Genomic DNA, 18,040 nt, shown 5'->3' with positions numbered 1-18,040 from the left:
ACCCAATATCTTGTTATTTTTATGCCGTTGGTTTTGCTATTAAACTGCTCCGGCTATTACCAAGTTCTGCTCTCCTGCGTCTGACTTCCCTGCCACCGGTTACGCACCCCTTACACATCTGGATGTTTGGAAGGTGAAAAACTCCTATACTCTTTGGAATTCTGCATTGTTTTGTAGATTTTTGTAGCTGAATCAGAGCCACGAGTAAGGGGTGCAAAAATAGAGCACTATTTTGGAAATTAGGTTAATTTAGCAGACATTTAGAGAGTGTAATCATGTTTCTTTGTCAATGTTATCAAAACATAGCCAAGTAATCTAATTGATGTTGCCTAATGGGTTGGTGCTGAGGCTCTGGCTTATCTATCTCTGCTATGAGCACAATGGAGAAAACAACAAAGACAAGACATGAATGGGCGTCTGTTTCAGTGAAGTGCAGTGCTGTCTGTTGTCTCTGAGAGAGTCTTTCACTGGAGTAAATTAAGGAGACAGACAGTAGAGGTGACACTCTCCTCAGGAAGATGGGCCTGTTTATCCAGCAGGCTTCAGAAAGTGGAAACTGAAGAAGAGGAGATGGTTAGGACTCAGGAGCCTCTTATATTCATTGTTACAGCAGAGTTTTGTTTAGGATTATAGTCCAGAGCAGGTCTCCACCGTGCGCATTCCCCCTGAATATGCCGATTTGGCCCTCGCCTTCTCCAAAAAGAAGGCGACTCAATTACCACCCCATCGACGGGGCGATTGTGCGATAAATCTCCTGGTAGACACTGCACTTCCCAGGAGTCACGTGTATCCCCTCTCACAGGCGGAGACAGCGGCTATGGAAACATATGTGTCCGAATCCTTGCGTCAGGGGTACGTTCGGTCCTCCACTTCACCCGCCTCCTCGAGTTTCTTTTTTGTGAAGAACAAGGAGGGAGGTCTGCGCCCGTGTATTGACTATTGAGGTCTTAACCAGATCACTGTGAGTAATGGGCAGGTGGAGCGAGTGAACCAGGATGTGGGCAGGTTTCTACGGTCGTATCGGCTGGGGGAGTGGGCAGCGTTGGTGCCCTGGGCCGAGATAGCTCAGAACTCGCTCCGCCACTCCTCCACTAACCTCTCTCCCTTTCAGTGCGTACTGAGGTACCAGCCGGTTCTGGCGCCTTGGCATCAGAGTCAGACCGAGGCTCCTGCGGTGGACGACTGGTTCAGGCATCATGCTTCTCTTTTCTCAGGAGTATACAGTGCCTTCGGGAAAGTATTCAGACCCCTTCCCTTTTTCCACATTTTGTTACGTTACAGCCTTATTTTAAAATTGATTAAATAAATAACAAATATTCATCAATACACACAATACCCCATAATGACAAAGTGAAAACAGGTTTGTAGAATTTTTGGCAAATTTATTAAAAATAAAAAACAGAAATACCTTATTTAGATAAGTATTCAGACCCTTTGCTATGAGACTCGAAATTGAGCTCAGGTGCATCCTGTTTCCATTGATCATCCTTGAGATGTTTCTACAACTTGATTGGAGTCCATCTGTGGTAAATTGAATTGATTGGGTATGATTTGGAAAGGCACACACCTGTCTATATAAGGTCCCACAGTTGACAGTGCATGTCAGAGCAAAAACCAAGTCATGAGGTCTAAGTAATTGTCCATAGAGCTCCGAGACAAGATTGTGTTGAGGCACAGATCTGGAGAAGGGTACCAAACAAGTTCTGCAGGATTGAACGTCCCCAAGAACACAGTGGCCTCCATCATTTTTAAATGGAAGAAGTTCGGAACCACCAAGACTCTTCCTAGAGTTTTTTTGCCAAAATTTTGAAAAACCTGTTTTTGCTTTGTCATTATGGGGTATTGTGTGTAGATTGACGAGGGAAAAAAACATTTTAATCACTTTTAGAATAAGGCTGTAACGTAACAAAATGTTGAAAAAGTGAAGGGGTCTGAATACTTTCCGAATGCTCTGTATAATAGTTGACTCAGGAGAAGTGGACATTGGATGAGTGCATACTGTTTAAGTGCAGTGCTGTTCACCAGTCCCAAACAAAATACATTATTTCTGCTCTCTCCAGATATGTGCATACACACATTCAGCATGACAGTCACAATCTAGTGCATAAATGAGCAACAGTACTCTATATTCTGTACATAGAGCACTGTAGACATCGGTATGGGTATAAATACAGGCATGGTGGACAGATAAAACATTTATTGGAAGGTTGACCTTATTTATGGTCGTTTTCACTATGAGAGGATGAGAGGCTAGGGAGGAAGGATAATATTGAGGGGAAACTCGACTCAGGAAACAATAGAAAAGTTCCAAAGCAAATACATGAAGGTCAAGAAAACCAGAAGCAAAACTGCCTTGTGTAGTACACTATACAATGAGCTCTCTGTCCACAAGAGAAACAGTGGTATATCTATTTCTTTGTGCAGATTTTTCGGAAACATCTAGCCACAGTAGTGTACCCTAATAAACAACCGATGTAGCAAATAACATTTGTCCTGATAGTGAATGTAGTGAAGCTGAGGCCATAGGCACCCCTTTAATTAAGAACGGATTGTCACGCCCTGGCCTTAGTATTCTTTGTTTCCTTTATTATTTTAGTTAGGTCAGGGTGTGACATGGGGAAAGTATGTGTTTTTGTATTGTCTAGGGTGGTTGTATGGTTTAGGGGGTTAAGTAGAGTAGATGGGTTTGTGTTTAGTGTAGGTGTCTAGCTGTGTCTATGGTTGCCTGAATGGTTCTCAATCAGAGACAGATGTCATTAATTGTCTCTGATTGGGAGCCATATTTAAGACAGCCATAGGCACTAGGTTATTGTGGGTAATTGTCTATGTTGAACGTAAGTAGCGTGTGCGTGCACTTTCGTTTGTAGCTTCACGGTTGTTTTGTATAAGTGTTTCGTTGCGTGTTCATCTTCGTCGTCTAATAAAAGAAGATGTATTCATATCACGCTGCGCCTTGGTCCATTCATTCACCCATAGACGATCGTGATACGGATGGATTAAAGCTGGCAGGCCCTGACAGCACACTCCCACTCACCATGCTTCCCCAACAGAATACCACGTTGTGCTCTTGTTCCTAATGTGCTGTAGCTTTTTTAACACCTTTTCTCAAGCCATAGAGAAGTTGTAGAGAAAATGTGACACTGAAATGTGGGAATTCATGTCATACATGTATTCAGTGGAGATCCAACTCTTGCAGGGTGAAATATCCTCCCTGTGCATAGCCCATTGAGATGTTGAGACTGTTGCTGATTTGCTATTTTGTGCTGGTAGCTTGTAAACAAGTCTGTTACTGTCACGTTCTGACCCTAGTTAATGTGTTAATTGTTTGTTTTAGTGGGTCAGGACGTGAGTTGGGTGGGCATTCTATGTTATGTGGTTCTATGTTGGGTTCATGTTAACTAGCCTGATATGGTTCTCAATCAGGGACAGGTGTTTTACGTTTCCTCTGATTGAGAACCATATTTAGGTAGGCTGTTCACACTTTGTTTGTGGGTGATTGTTGCTGTGTCTGTGTTTGTGCACCACACGGTACTGTTGCGTTTTGTTTAGTCTGTTCGTGCGTTCTTCGTGTTTGTTAGTTCGCATGTTCAGGTCTGTTGACGTCGTTTGTAGTTTGTCTTGTATTTTTCATATTCGTTATTATAATTAAAATTCATTATGTCTACATACCTCGCTGCGTGTTGGTCCGATCCATGCTCCTCCTCGTCTGAGGAGAACGACTTCGACAACCGTTACAGTTACTGTGCTTGTAATAATGGGGCCAGTAGGGTTTTACAGAAAATGAAGATAGAGGGAGCCTTTGCTTTCTCTCATTAACTTGTAATGAATGGGAAATTGGCCATTCCCAGAATGACATAGACTATCCCATTGGCCAAAACAAGTGACTACACTGTCTGGAAAGAGTATGGAGAGATTCCAACAGAAGCTTCTCATCAATACCCATTTTCCAAACACAGGTCATCATGAAACATACTCAATTTCCCCATTATCTGTCTTTATCATCAGTATACTCAGCATCCCGTTGAGTTCAGACAAAGGCAATCTAAATTGAATTGTTATAGAGATTGCTTTTCATTGCTCACTGCTAAATGTTTTTTAATAAAAAGTAGTCTAATATCCCGCTAGCGTGCAAACCCAGTGAACGCAAAGGAAATGGCACAACAGGATGTGGTTATGGATATGTGAATATTACAGATATTTACAGATGGACTATTTTGATAGTTCATCTGTAAAGTGTGGCCAAATGTAATTGCTAATTTGCCACGTGAGGCTTATTTGATCGAATAGAAGTTTCATAATTGTTGGGTTGTTACGAATGCACTGATATAAGTGGACACACATGGCATTTCGGCAACTTTGGAAGAAAAAAAACAACTTTATATCTGCATTGTGCCTGTTCTCATAGAGATAGATAGAGGACTCATCGACAGGGCTCGACATTAACACTTGTCCGCTTGCCCGGGATAAGTAAAACAATTGTCGGACAAGAAGAATATAGATTTAAGTTGTCCAAATGAACAAGTAAAAAACAATATATCACAAAAATCACAATATCAAACATTAGGTTACTCCGATCAGAATTGGATCAGTGTCCTCCGGATGCAATGTGTTGCACACAGTCCTCCCAATCTCGGCAGAGCGCATCTGAGTATAATATTGTAGGTCTGCATTGACATGCCTTTACATCTTGCAGTCGCGAGATGCGTTTTTGAAATGCACATTTGTTGATATTCATTGCTGCGTTATTTGCCCAGTTATAGCTCATTTTAGTAATTAATGAAAATCCTGTAAAAGTCATGGTGTGTGTCTCACCTGCGTTCCAGTGGGACATTGCCAGAGGAGCGCGAGAGAGACATTTGCGCAGCAGGTAAAATAATGATATACAAAAAGACTAACTAGATAGCCAATTCAAAACATTGTGTAGTTTGGCTGGTTAACTCGATAGTTGGGCTGGGCACCGGTAGGTGTATAACACTTAAATAAATCATTTCAATCATTAACTATCTAGCTTTTAGCATGTAATAATGTCATTGTCATGTCCGATGTCCTAAAATAACTTTCCACCGGCACTCGTGTATAATCGCAAGTGGCCTGACATGCAGTTGATACGGAGGCACAGTTGATGAAACCAATGCTGCATACTGCGGTTGTACAACTGTCTCTCACACGCTCAAAATGTATTAATTGGCCATATAATTCTGACAAAGTTACAAGAATATTCCTAGATTAGGCTAATTGACAAGTAACTCTTATGCTGTCAAGATCTCCCCTGAACACTGAATATTTGAACCTTATAAATAGATAAACATCTTAGTTAGCTACCTCACCCACCTTAGCCATTTGATCCCTGGTTCATTGAATGAGGGAATTATTTTATAAAGACTATAAAAAGTATTTGGTTGTAATTGTAATGGTGCAGGGTGGCCAATCATGCTCCAGGAGATTCCAGGAGTGCTATTTGGTGTGCAGGCTTTTGCTCCAGCCTTGCTTGAACACAGCACATTGCAAAAAATCAGCTGCTCAATAGGACCTTGATAAGCTGACTCTGGTGCGTATTTTACTTTGTGGGGGTTAAGTGCCTTGCTCAAGGCCACAACGGCAGGAGATACTGTATAATACATGGGATCAGACCAGCAGCCTTCCATTGTCAATAACAGTGACAATTATTTTGTGAAGTGGTTACTTGCATAATACAAAACCATTTTCAGTCATATTTTTTGCTTTTTTGGAGGGAGGGGGGGAGGGGGGTACAAGTGACTTGAGCTTTCAGTTAATTAAAAAAATCTGTCCTACTTGGCTAAAAAAGTGAATGTCAAGCCCTGATTGATTTAGCCATTGAGGACTTCCACCATTTTTAAAGTAGTAAACTGGGTGGGGGTTCCAATGAGTTGGAAGCAATCAGCCAATGAAGAATAACAAAAATGTACTACCTTAAAATTGAGATGCCATGCTGTCACGGACAATATAATGGCACAGATACAAAGATGAGTCCTCTATCTATCTCTATGGCCCGTTGTTCACAAGCTTATCTGCCCTCTCATTGGCTAGAATGGTCCCTCCTCCTGCCTGCCTTCCATGTTGGAGGATATGTATTTCCATTGTCAAAGCAGTCACATGTCTATCTTGTCAATATAATAGACAATCTTTGGCTATAATGAACTTCCTAATGAGCAGCTTTGAATTGAATGCCCCGTGTGAATAATCCATTGGGCAGAGGTGCGCTCAGTTTGCTTGAACGTTTGCTACGTTGCAGAAACGGTTTGTACTGACGCTTGTACGTTTTTGAACAGACTTTGAGGTACATTTGCTCCCGTTTGGTGGGTGTGGCGAGTCGTGCGTTGATGCAATGAGTAACGTATTTAAAGGGCAGAGGCCATGATACAGGTTTCCCCAACCGACAATCCAACCCCCCTTTTCACCTGGCCGTTCAGTACATCACTGTTAACGTTCAGTTGAATGTTCCAGAACATAAAAACATACTGAACGCAGCCCTGGTGTGACAAGAATTATTCAAACGTAGAAGAAGTGACGGTTAGCAATAAGTAAATAAGGCTGCGTTTACACTGGCAGCCCAATTCTGATATTTTTTTCCACAAATTGGTCTTTTGACCAACCACATCAGATCTTTCACATCAGGGCCCGGTTTCCCAATAGCATCTTAAGGCTGAGTTTATTGTTAGAACCAACAATGGGCCCAGATCTTTTTCAGAGCTGATCTGATTTGTCAAAAGGCCAATTAGTGGAGAAATATCAGAATTGCCATTTAAGATAGTTCTAGAAGTTAAATACGGTATCAAAATATAGCTTTGTGTTCATTTGACAGTCAAAATAGCTTCAGGGGTGGAGATCTTGATTAATGCGCTCATCTATCCAGTATTATAACCAGCCCACCATATTATAACCAGCACACCTTATTAACCAGCCCACCTTATTATAACCAGCCCACCGGAGTCTCATCAGTCTTCAGTGCACACAACAGCTTTTTTGTTTTTCCCCCAAACACATGCTTTTGATCACTCCTGTGTAGTTTGCTTGGGATCCACAAAAATATCCAGCAGCGTTTTCGCAGAGGGGGAGGGGAGTGTCAGTGTAGTGAAAAACAAGGAATTGTCTCCACCCATTTTGCCTCGTTTGTGCTCCCACCCTTCCCTGTAGGTGAGCTACCTGACCAGACTCTGGGGAGAGAGAGAATGTGAAAGAGGTAGAGAAAGCCAGGAACAAAGGCAGAGAGTGAGAGAAACACAGACAAAAAGAGCTCTGTGTGGAGGGAAGAGAAAGGAACAGGTGGACTAGAGATTTGAGTTCGGCAGCTGTTGGGGAGGAAAAACAGTGGGTGTGCTCAGAGCTGTTGCAGACAAGTTTCTTCCCACAATACCTGTCTCTCTCACTTTCTTAAACACACCAGTTGGCAGGAAAAGGAAGTGAAGAAAAAATGGTCTGAAGAAAAAGAGGGAGAGTTTTCCGGTCATTTAAAAACTGACTACCAGAAAGGAATTTAAAGATGTCTGAGGAGCAACCCTATTACGGAAAGCATGGTAACTTCTAATTGCTCCAACTTGGTTTTACCTTTTTTAACCTTATGAAAAGCTGTTTGTGTCTTATGATGGTTGGTTTGGTTGTAGCTTAAGTTTGTTCTTGAAGTGAGAGAGCTTTTCTCACTGCTTGAATGTTTTAATGAATCTATCAAGTTGGAGCTTGTTAAAGGGTGGTGTAATTTGTCTCTAGAGAAGAGCGCACTGGGTGAAACTACACCTCTAGTACTGGCATTATGGAAACATGTCTGAGAATGGGTGTGGGTTAAACCTGCTGATTATACAGGTGTGTGGAGAAATGCAAGTGAACATTGTATCAGAATGTTTTCTCTCTTATCAAATGCTGCTGCATTGTGTATAAGGACTGGACTGAAAAATTGGCAGGAAACATTATTTGTTTTCAGCCCTGAAAAAATATAAATGCGTCAGCCATTGTTGTTTTGGGCAAATGTTTCTGCACTTTGCTCCAGCCTGCACTCCCTCTGCAAGCTGTTTCCACCATGTCTTTGAAGGGCATCTCAGGCTGATTATGCCCATTTAACACTTTAACATCCTGACTCTGTATCTCTGTGCTTGTGGATTGGTGTTCTCTGGTGGCAGGCCCACTATAAGGCATGCTGCAACAGCACCCTGACCACTGCTCTGCATTATTAATGGCCGCCATGCTGAATGTCATACTCTATAGTATCTAGTCTAGACCCAGTGGTTCAACCACCTTAAGACTGTAATTATTGATGTTCTGGGAAGTTGAGATTCAGTATGGCTCAACTTGAGCACTTCTGACTGATTGTTATAATCGTACCCTTTCTCATCTAGGCCTAAATGTAGTTGACTTTAATGCCTCCTTTTTGTCGTCTGAGGATTTAGAACTGGCAATGAGTGAATGTAGTTTGCTCATGACATATCCATTCCCTCCTTGTACAGTAACTCTAGTTAACTTTGATTGATGTGGGCTGATGGCAGATGTGGAGAGTCTGTAGTCTCTGTGCTCCTCCTCACCCTGTTGGAACTCCAGGGTTCAGATCCAGGTTACACATTGTATTGGGTGTGCATGTGTGAAAGGGAGAGAATATTGTGCACTGGTTATAGCCTAGTTTAATTTGGGGGATGTTAAGAAAATCAAGAAACATTAACAAGAACAGAAACTTTTAACCTTTTCATGGCATTAATCAACATTTACCTTTTAAGAAGTAATTAATACTGACGAAATGTGTAATCTGTCATTTTGTGTGTCTTATGTCCTTCAATCAAATGTAGCATCGGCTGAAGGAGACATCACACGCATTCATTCCCCACATACGCTGCTGCTACTGTCTTATGTATCCTGTTGCCTGGTCACTTTACCCCTACCTATATGTAGATCACAGGAGGCTGCTGAGGGGAGGACGTTTCATAATAATGGCTGTAATGGAGCAAATGAATGGCATCAAACGCATGGAAACCATGTTTGATGTATTTGATACCATTCCACTCCAGCCCGTCCTCCCCAATTAAGGTGCCACAAACCACCTGTGATGTAGATGGCTACCTCAATTTCCTCGTACCCCTGCACATCAACTGTGGTACTCCTTGTATATAACCATGTTACTTTTTACTCGTTATTCGGTATTCACTGTGTATTATTCCTCGTTCCACCATTTCTATTTTTATATTTTATCTTAACTCTGCATTGTTGGGAAAAGACCCCCAAGTAAGCACAATAAAAATGTGATTTGATGAATAGGTTGTGCTCACACAGTAGAGTCGCTGACCTCTGGTGACTGTGTTGTGGTACTGCAGGTTCATGTTGCAGAAGGGCTGCTACAGAGGAATTTGTTGGCTTGCCAGGTGTGTCTGCCCCGAGGGAAAAGTAATCTGACCAACAGTAAAGGGAGCAGAATGTCGACGAGTGGGCAATCCACTCTGTTTACCCCATGAAATGTATAACTAGGAGGCAGACGCCACCACATGGAACAGTGTCAAAGTGCATCTTGGTTATTAAATGTCTTCTGACAGCCCTGCAGTCTACGCTGCAAGCCATTTACCATCTGAAATGGTATTCCTACTGTATGTTTCAATACTTGCATTCTTTCCATCTAGGTGAACCAAGAAAATATGACCCCACCTTCAAAGGCCCCATCTATAACAGGTGAGAGGATTGCCAGTTCATCCACACTGTAGTCAGGACGGCACATAATTCACATCTAAAAACTATTGGTCACATAACGTTTCCATATCTCCCTCTCTCTTTACTCTAGGGGTTGCACTGACATTGTATGCTGCATCCTCTTCATTATTTGCATACTGGGCTATGTTGCAGTGGGAATTCTGGGTAAGTAAATGTGTCCTGTAGGCACAAACAAGCTTAACTGACCCCATATTAAGGACTTGGGTATACCCTGAGTGCTGCTCACCTAAAGCATGTCTGTGTGTTAAAGATGTCTGGTATTTGATTGTTTCTTTGTTGTTGATGGTTCCCTTCTCCCCTAGCCTGGTCCCAGGGAGACCCCAGGAAGGTGATCTACCCCACAGACAGCAGAGGACAGTTCTGTGGGCAGGCAGGCACACCTCTGGAGTAAGTTCTGCCCTCACCATTCATACACAGTGGAATACATAACAGACAATCACTAACACTCACATGTGTTGGTTGTCTCCATCATTCCCCCCTGGGCATTCACTCTCTTTAAACCTGCTCTTGTGTTCTCTGAACAACTGGTTGTGTGTGTATTGTAGGACGAAGCCCCTGCTGTTCTACTTCAACATCATGAAGTGTGCCAGTCCCATGGTGCTGCTGGAGTTCCAGTGCCCAACCACACAGGTGACCTGAACCTTTGTTTTCAGTTGATACGTTCTTTAACGCCATGTTATTTATGTATGCCTATGCACTTGTATTATCTTGTCTCATGGTAACATTTCTTTTGCCATCAGATGTGTGTGGAGAAATGCCCTGATAAGTTCATGACGCTCAAGAAGGCCTACGACATTAAAGAGAACTTTAAGTATTATAAGAACTTCTGCAAGGAGGGTCTAGAGGGGCTGGTGAGTAGCATGTGAAGAGGAATCTGAGATAAGTGGCGTAGTAGTTTTCCAAAATCAACATGGATGACAATGTCAAGATTCCTTGGTTTCCAATGTCAATAGAATGTCAAGAATGTGACAGTGTTTTGTTCTACAACAATAGTGTGCCCAGTGGCAATTTAGTGTGAACAATTCAAACTTTGAATATACATTGCCGCACCAATGGTTGAGATACTAAGTACTGGTTGTTCATGTGTGTTTTAGACTGTAACACAGATCCTGAGATTTGGCCTGTGTCCTGCCATGCTGACGCCAAGTAAACCCTGTAAGTACGGCTCTAGTCTCTTTTGCTCCCCTATCCTGTCTACCTGCCCTTCTTCCGTTCCTCTGAGTCGAACTCCCCAACACTCCTTCTGGCCAGCCCATCCTCCACATTTCTGGAATTTGAAAAAAGTGAAAGACATTATTTTAGCTGCTCTCCTTTATTGTCCTGTGTCTTCTCCTTCACCCCCTTCCCCTTCCTCCAGTCACCCACAGGTGCTTCCCTGCCCTGGACCAGAAGAAGGGAGGGGAGATCACAGTGGGAAATAACTCTATGTTTGATGACGGGGAGGGGAAGATTAGAGATGCCAAAGATCTGGTGGCGGGGGTCAAGTGAGTCCACAGATAAACAGAAATTGCATGATGTTTTCCTGTGATGGTTGCTAGTGCTACTTCTCCAATCAGCATTGGTCACTGTATTTTCTTCTATAGGAATGCCACAGTGGTCATTGAGGCTCGACAAGTGGCCATGAATATCTTTGAGGATTACACCCAGTCCTGGTACTGGATCCTAATGTAAGTCAGCATCTTCCCTTTGACACTATTGTGCAGGAATGCATTCACACTGAATTCCAAAGCACTTGATCAGCAAAGAGTCAGTTACGTAGCCACTCAAGTCTGTCTTTGTGTCGGGGTTCAGAGGGTTGGTGATTGCCATGCTCATCAGTCTCCTCTTCATCGTCCTCCTGCGCTTCCTGGCCGGGATCATGGTGTGGGTCATGATCGTCATGGTGATTCTGGTCATTGGATACGGTAAAGATCAGTTCAACAGAAATCCCATTTTGAGTTGTTTCTTAATGTTCATATCTCTATATAAACTCTCTATAATCAACAATGTCATATCCTGTGTCCCTTTCCCTCATCTCTATCTAAATGCTGTACTTCTCTCTTGTGGCCATGCTCTGTATTGCACCACAGGCATCTTCCACTGCTCCATGGAGTATGTTAGCCTGAAGTCAGAGGCAGGCTCTAATGTCACTCTAAAGGACCTGGGCTTCCAGACAGACTTCTCTGTGTACCTGCATATCAGACAGACCTGGCTGGCCTTCAGTAAGTCTCCCCACTAACCTCCTCTCAACCGTACAGCTAGTGTGGCTCAGGAGGTATATACCTGGGCCAATACATTAGAGTTATACTGTATATCACAAAGCAGGATCAATGTTAGCCAGGTAACTTTTATAAACCCTTAGATATAATGCATTGCAGTGTTATCGCAAGCATAAACTGATACTAAGGACAACTAGGATTCCTGTATAAATGGTTGTGACTGAATTCTCCATTTGTTTTTATGCCTTTTCTCTCTCCCGTTCTCTTAGTTATTATTCTGGCCATTGTGGAGGTCATCATCATTTTGCTGCTCATCTTCCTCAGGAATAGAATCCTCATCGCTATCGCTCTCATCAAAGAAGCCAGCAGGTCAGGAAATGGGAGCGCTCTCTGCATTTACAGCCATTTCTAATGAGATTGGATGGGAAATGGATAATTGAATGCTAGATCATTGTCGTTAAAGGGGGATGTAATACATAGATGGTGGATAAGACCTTTATAGTGCTAAACTGTGATGTTTTGTTTACAGGGCCATTGGGTATGTGATGTCAGCCCTGTTTTACCCCTTGTTCACCTTTGCCCTCCTATCCATTGTCATCGCCTACTGGGCCGTCACCGCTGTGTATCCTTCATGTTTGGAGAAAAATGACTCATAGGCTTGAGTAACTCAACATGCTCTTCTGAATGATTGATGTGTATTTGCTGGGATTTGTAGTTCCCTGGGTCACATTCTAGTCCTTGACAGCCTCTGGCCAGGTTCCTGTCCACCTCCAATCAGCCCATCTATAAGGTGTTCAATGAGACGGCCTGCGATCACTCCAGGAAAATCTGCGAGCCAGCTGTGAGTCCTGCTTTTCCGTTAGCCCATGCAGTATATCACCACCAGCCTGATCTTAATTGGGGAGACATTGAACCATCGGCTCACATCCCATGATAAAAGTGTATACAATGGATAGAATGTCAACGGTTGATTCTTCTCTACCTGTCTCCTCCAGAACTTCAGCACCTCCAGTATGAAGGCGGAGTGCCCATACTCGAAGTGTCTGTTTGCCTACTACGGTGGAGAGACGGTCTACCACAAGTACCTGATCGGCCTGCAGTTCTACAACGTCTTCCTGTTCTTCTGGTGTGCTAACTTTGTGACAGCGCTGGGTCAGATGACCCTGGCTGGGGCCTTTGCCTCCTACTACTGGGCCTTGGTCAAGCCTGACGACATGCCTGCCTTCCCCATCTTCTCATCCCTTGGCAGATCACTCAGGTGTGTGTGACTGTTTACATTCCTGTTCCTAACCAAGTTGGGTGTTCAGATATGTACATGATGCTTTGTTGCGTATGTGGGTATCTTGTTCAACATTTAATAAGGTTGGTTAGTGACATCTCCTCACTCCCCTGCTCAGGTATCACACAGGTTCTCTGGCGTTTGGCTCTCTCATCCTCTCCATCATCCAGATCATCAGGGTTCTGCTGGAGTACATCGACCACAAGCTCCAAGGTGAGCCATAGATCCTGTAATAGCAGTATTACGGTATGTTGCTATTAACACAGCTGTCATTGTATGCCCTCATCATACTTCACACTAGCTATGTATGAATGTTTGTTTTTTTAGTACTTGTGTTGGCTCTGATTGGTTCTGCCCTACTGTGTGTTATTCTCCCCTAAAGGAACCCAAAATAAGTGCACGAAGTTCCTGCTGTGCTGTCTCAAGTGCTGCTTCTGGTGCCTGGAGAAATTCATCAAGTTCATCAACAGAAATGCCTACATTATGGTGCGTGTACCACCTGTTTGTGTGCACCTGCTATTCCCAATGTCACCCAGTTAAATGAATGTCATATTGGATATAATTAATTGCAGAGGAGCTTTGTCACCTGGATCATCTAACTGTTAACTGTGGGGAAAATGTTTGGTTTATGTTTGATTATGGATTTGAGTCTGCTGCCTCTAGGTGGCGATATATGGCAAGAACTTCTGCACGTCTGCCAAAGATGCCTTCTTCCTCCTTATGAGGAACATGATCAGGTGAGTGAGTGTGCTGTCTCTTAATGTTTGTGTTGACTTAATGAACTTTACAAAATGGACTATGATCCATCACAACGTATCACTGTTTGACCTTGCAGGGTAGCCGTCCTGGACAAGGTGACAGACTTCCTGTTGTTCCTGGGCAAACTCCTCATCGTGGGGCTTGTGGGTAAGTGAGGCTGTTTCTACAGGAAACATGATGAACAATAACACACTCTCAGTAGGGCCAGTCTTCTAATGATTGTATTTAGTTTTATTACGTTTCACTGTTGACAACCAGTTGTGCTATTGGATGAGAACTCTTCCGCCTGTTTCCCAGGAATCTTTGCCTTCTTCTTCTTCTCTGGGAGGGTGAAGGCCTTTGAGAACACAGCCCCCAACCTCCACTACTACTGGGTTCCCATCCTGGTGAGTAGCATAGCCATGCTCCGGGTCTGGTGAGTTATGTACAAAGACATGTAGTTTAATCTATGATTTAAATGTAGCTGAATGTAACCTACGGTGTTGTGTATAGTAATGGTTGGAGTGTGTTTCTCTCCTCAGACGGTGGTGGTTGGTTCCTTCCTTATTGCCCACGGCTTCTTCAGCGTGTACGCCATGTGTGTGGACACACTCTTCCTCTGCTTCTGTGAGTAACAGTAGAACCATCCCCCTCTTGTTTTACGAATTGTCATTCCCCCACAAACACAAGGTACCAGTGGTGAGAAGGTAAAGGATTATGGTGCACACAGTATACTCAGGAAATGGCTGCCTCGTGTTGGCAACTCTTTTACATCTCAAAGCTTTACTAAAAGTTTTGAAGTCAAGATGTCACAATGTGTCTAGAGTTCATGTTGTCCTGAAACGGTGACCTCCTCTCCCTTTCTTCATGACCTCTTTCACTGCTAATGGTGTTGGGCTGCCACTAATTATGAATTGCATGATGATATTCTGGTATTCTTCATAATGCTTTATTGCTAAGTTATTGATCCTAACCCAGCTATCTAGGACTATTGTTAACTTGCTGGTTGCAGACAATGGGGAAGTTTGGGTGTTGATCTATTAATTTAAAATGCGAATGGGTGCTTTTGCTGGGAATTTTGACTGACTTTCTCTTTCTCTCCCTTCTCGATTCATATTGTTTTCCTCCATCTCCCTTACTAATGCCACCCTTCACCTTCATCATCCTGTTTTCCAATCAACCATCCCATGACCCCATTTAACACACACACACACAGGCGAAGACCTGGAGAGAAATGATGGCTCTCTGGCAAGACCGTATTACATGTCAGCTTCGCTCCATGACATTCTGTCGGAGAACAAGGCTGTGGAGGAGACCGAGGAGCCAACCCAGTCCTCTCCACATCAGCCAGACGACCAAGACGTCCAGCTGAAACAATAGCAGCCTCCGATGCAGGGGAAAGACGAGGACGTTTAGGAGTAGTCATAGCAAAGACACTGTGGACGAGATCTCCACCTGCAGATCTGTCTTGTAGAAATGGGCATGCTACTCGTGATTGGTAGATCGACATCAAAGCCTGGATTTGGACAAGTCAACTGCTTGACCAGTGTCTTTCCTTCTCCCCATAGAAACGTGTGTGTATAGAGTTGAAGTCGGAAGTTTACATACACCTTAGCCAAATACATTTAATCTTAGTAAATATTCCATGTCTTAGATCAGTTAGGATCACCACTTTATTTAAAGAATGTGAAATGTCAGAATAATAGTAGAGTTATTTCACCTTTTATTTCTTTCATCACATTCCTAGTGGGTCAGAAGTTTATACACTCAATTAGATTTTTGGCAGCATTGCCTTTTAAATTGTTTAACTTGGGTCAAACGTTTTGGGTAGCCTTCGATAAGTTGGGTGAATTTTGGCACATTCCTCCTGACAGAGCTGGTGTAACTGAGTCAGGTTTGTAGGTCTCCTTGTTCGCACACGCTTTTTCCGTTCTGCCCACAAATGTTCTATAGGATTGAGGTCAGGGCTTTGTGATGGCTACTTCAATACCTTGACTTTGTTGTCCTTTTGCCATTTTGCCACAACTTTAGAAGTATGCTTGGGGTCATTGTCCAATTGGAAGACCCATTTGCGATCAAGCTTTAACTTCCTGACTGATGTCTTGATGTTGCTTCAATATATCCCCATAAATTTCCTTCCTCATGAGGCCATCTATTTTGTGAAGTGCACCAGTCCCTCCTGCAGCAAAGCACCCCCACAACATGCTGCCACCCCCGTGCTTCACGGCTGGGATGGTGTTCTTCGGCTTGCAAGCTTCCCCCTTTTCCTCCAAATATAACAATGGTCATTATGGCCAAACAGTTGTATTTTTGTTTCATCAGACCAGAAGACATTTCTCCAAAAAGTGCGATCTTTGTCCCCATGTGCAGTTGCAAACTGTAGTCTGGCTGTTTTATGTTGGTTTTGGAGCAGTGGCTTCTTCCTTGCTGAGCGGCCTTTCGGGTTATGTCGATATAGGACTCGTTTCACTGTGGATATATATACTTTTGTACCTGTTTCCTCAAGCATCTTCACAAGGTCCTTTTGCTGTTGTTCTGGGATTGATTTGCACTTTTCGCACCAAAGTACGTTCATCTCTAGGAGACAGAACGCATCTTCTTCCTGAGTGGTATGACGGCTGCGTGGTCCCATGGTGTTTATACTTGCGTACTATTGTTTGTACAGATGAATGTGGTACCTTTAGGCGTTTAGAAATTGCTCCCAAGGATGAACCAGACTTGTGGAGGTCTACAATTGTTTTTCTGAGGTCTTGGGTGATATCTTTTGATTTTCCCATGATGTTAAGCAAAGAGCCACTGAGTTTGAAGGAAGGCCTTGAAATACATCCACAGGTAGACCTCCAATTGACTCAAATGATGTCAATTAGCCTATCAGAAGCTTCTAAAGCCGTGACATAATTTTCTAGAATTTTCCAAGCTGTTTAAAGGCACAGTCAACTTAGTGTATGTAAACTTCTGACCCACTGGAATTGTGATACAGTGAATAATAAGTGAAATAATCTGTAAACATTTGTTGGAAAAATGACTTGTGTCATGCACAAAGGAGATGTCCTAACCGACTTGCCAAAACTATAGTTTGTTAACAAGAAATTTGTGGAGTGGTTGAGAAACAAGTTTTAATGACTCCAACCTAAATGTATGTAAACTTCCGAACAGCTCAGCATAGCTCATTCTGCAGAAGGTGATAGAGTTCTAAGGCATCTCCATACCTCTCCCAGTCCCAATGCTGAATCTGTGTCAGGTGCTTATTCACCTACTCATCTGGCTAGGAACCATTATGATCCATGAAGCATCCATTCGTCCTTGACACCAGCATGACTGACTGTCTTGGCATTGTCCCACCAGAACGTTACATAAAACGTATACTGGCAGCACCATAGACTACATTTTTCACAGTCACTACAATTGAGTCATTGTATAACATATTAGAGATGACTCGAGATCAGGCTTTCGGGCATAAGTTCAGTGACCTCACTTAGGCTTGTGATTATTTAGGTCATAACCTATGGACGTCTGTGGTTCCTCCATGGGACTCTGATTGAACTGTGGATGTATCCTGGGTCAAATACGTTTCTGTGAGGTGATGACAGAGCCAATGCACCTTCTCAGTGCACTCAATTCAGGAAATAACTTGATCCTATTCACTCTAGAAAAAAGGGTTCCAAAAGGGTTCTTCTGCTGTCTTCATAGGAGAACCCTTTTTGGTTCCAGGTAGAACCATCTGTAGTAATGGTTCTACATGGAACCCAAAATGGTTATACCTAGAACCTTTAATGTTCTGGATAGCACCTTTTTTTCTAAGCTGTAGCCTAAAATATGCATTCATAAATGCCTGAATAATGCAAAATTGAATCTAATAGGTCAGCCGTTTATGCCATCTATTGAAGTCTTTTCATGAAAGGTCTTTGTGTAACAATATTTTGTAACCTACTATGAAAGGTCATCCCTTTTCAGTCCCTTTATTCGCACATTGAGTCTTTACATACACAAAGGCCAATAAAAGCATATCAGTTCAACAAAATGCATTGTGCTCTTTTACCATGGAAACAAAGCATTTTCAATAGAGTATGTGTCAAGTGACAATCACAAGACTTTGTTTCCCTCTGGTGCTCTGGTACGTTACGCC

At 42.9% G+C, this 18,040-nt stretch overlaps 1 protein-coding gene across 5 annotated transcripts in view; it reads left to right on the top strand.

The window, feature by feature from the left end:
* The first annotated feature begins 7,123 nt into the window (after positions 1-7,123).
* Positions 7,124-18,040, top strand: part of LOC139565531 (choline transporter-like protein 2) — a 34,202-nt gene continuing 23,285 nt past the window's right edge. For 2 of the 5 annotated variants that reach the window (XM_071385955.1, XM_071385954.1), the window contains exons 1-21: positions 7,124-7,535; positions 9,612-9,660; positions 9,770-9,843; positions 10,002-10,086; positions 10,245-10,329; positions 10,440-10,550; positions 10,794-10,854; positions 11,057-11,183; positions 11,283-11,366; positions 11,491-11,603; positions 11,769-11,900; positions 12,167-12,266; positions 12,427-12,519; positions 12,654-12,738; positions 12,893-13,155; positions 13,295-13,389; positions 13,559-13,662; positions 13,840-13,913; positions 14,012-14,082; positions 14,233-14,321; positions 14,457-14,541. In XM_071385955.1, coding sequence (XP_071242056.1) covers positions 7,502-7,535; positions 9,612-9,660; positions 9,770-9,843; positions 10,002-10,086; positions 10,245-10,329; positions 10,440-10,550; positions 10,794-10,854; positions 11,057-11,183; positions 11,283-11,366; positions 11,491-11,603; positions 11,769-11,900; positions 12,167-12,266; positions 12,427-12,519; positions 12,654-12,738; positions 12,893-13,155; positions 13,295-13,389; positions 13,559-13,662; positions 13,840-13,913; positions 14,012-14,082; positions 14,233-14,321; positions 14,457-14,541 — 2,014 coding nt within the window. In that variant the 5' untranslated portion in view covers positions 7,124-7,501. Of the gene's footprint in view, positions 7,536-9,611; positions 9,661-9,769; positions 9,844-10,001; positions 10,087-10,244; positions 10,330-10,439; positions 10,551-10,793; positions 10,855-11,056; positions 11,184-11,282; positions 11,367-11,490; positions 11,604-11,768; positions 11,901-12,166; positions 12,267-12,426; positions 12,520-12,653; positions 12,739-12,892; positions 13,156-13,294; positions 13,390-13,558; positions 13,663-13,839; positions 13,914-14,011; positions 14,083-14,232; positions 14,351-14,456; positions 14,558-15,130; positions 17,936-18,040 lie in introns of those variants that run through there. The other 3 variants (XM_071385951.1, XR_011672918.1, XM_071385956.1) reach the window with 3 other exon arrangements.

Source organism: Salvelinus alpinus, chromosome 36 (genome assembly GCF_045679555.1).
Source record: "Salvelinus alpinus chromosome 36, SLU_Salpinus.1, whole genome shotgun sequence".
Classification (NCBI taxonomy): domain Eukaryota; kingdom Metazoa; phylum Chordata; class Actinopteri; order Salmoniformes; family Salmonidae; genus Salvelinus; species Salvelinus alpinus.
Note: the sequence above shows the minus strand (reverse complement) of the source record. Positions and strands in the feature narration are given on the sequence as shown.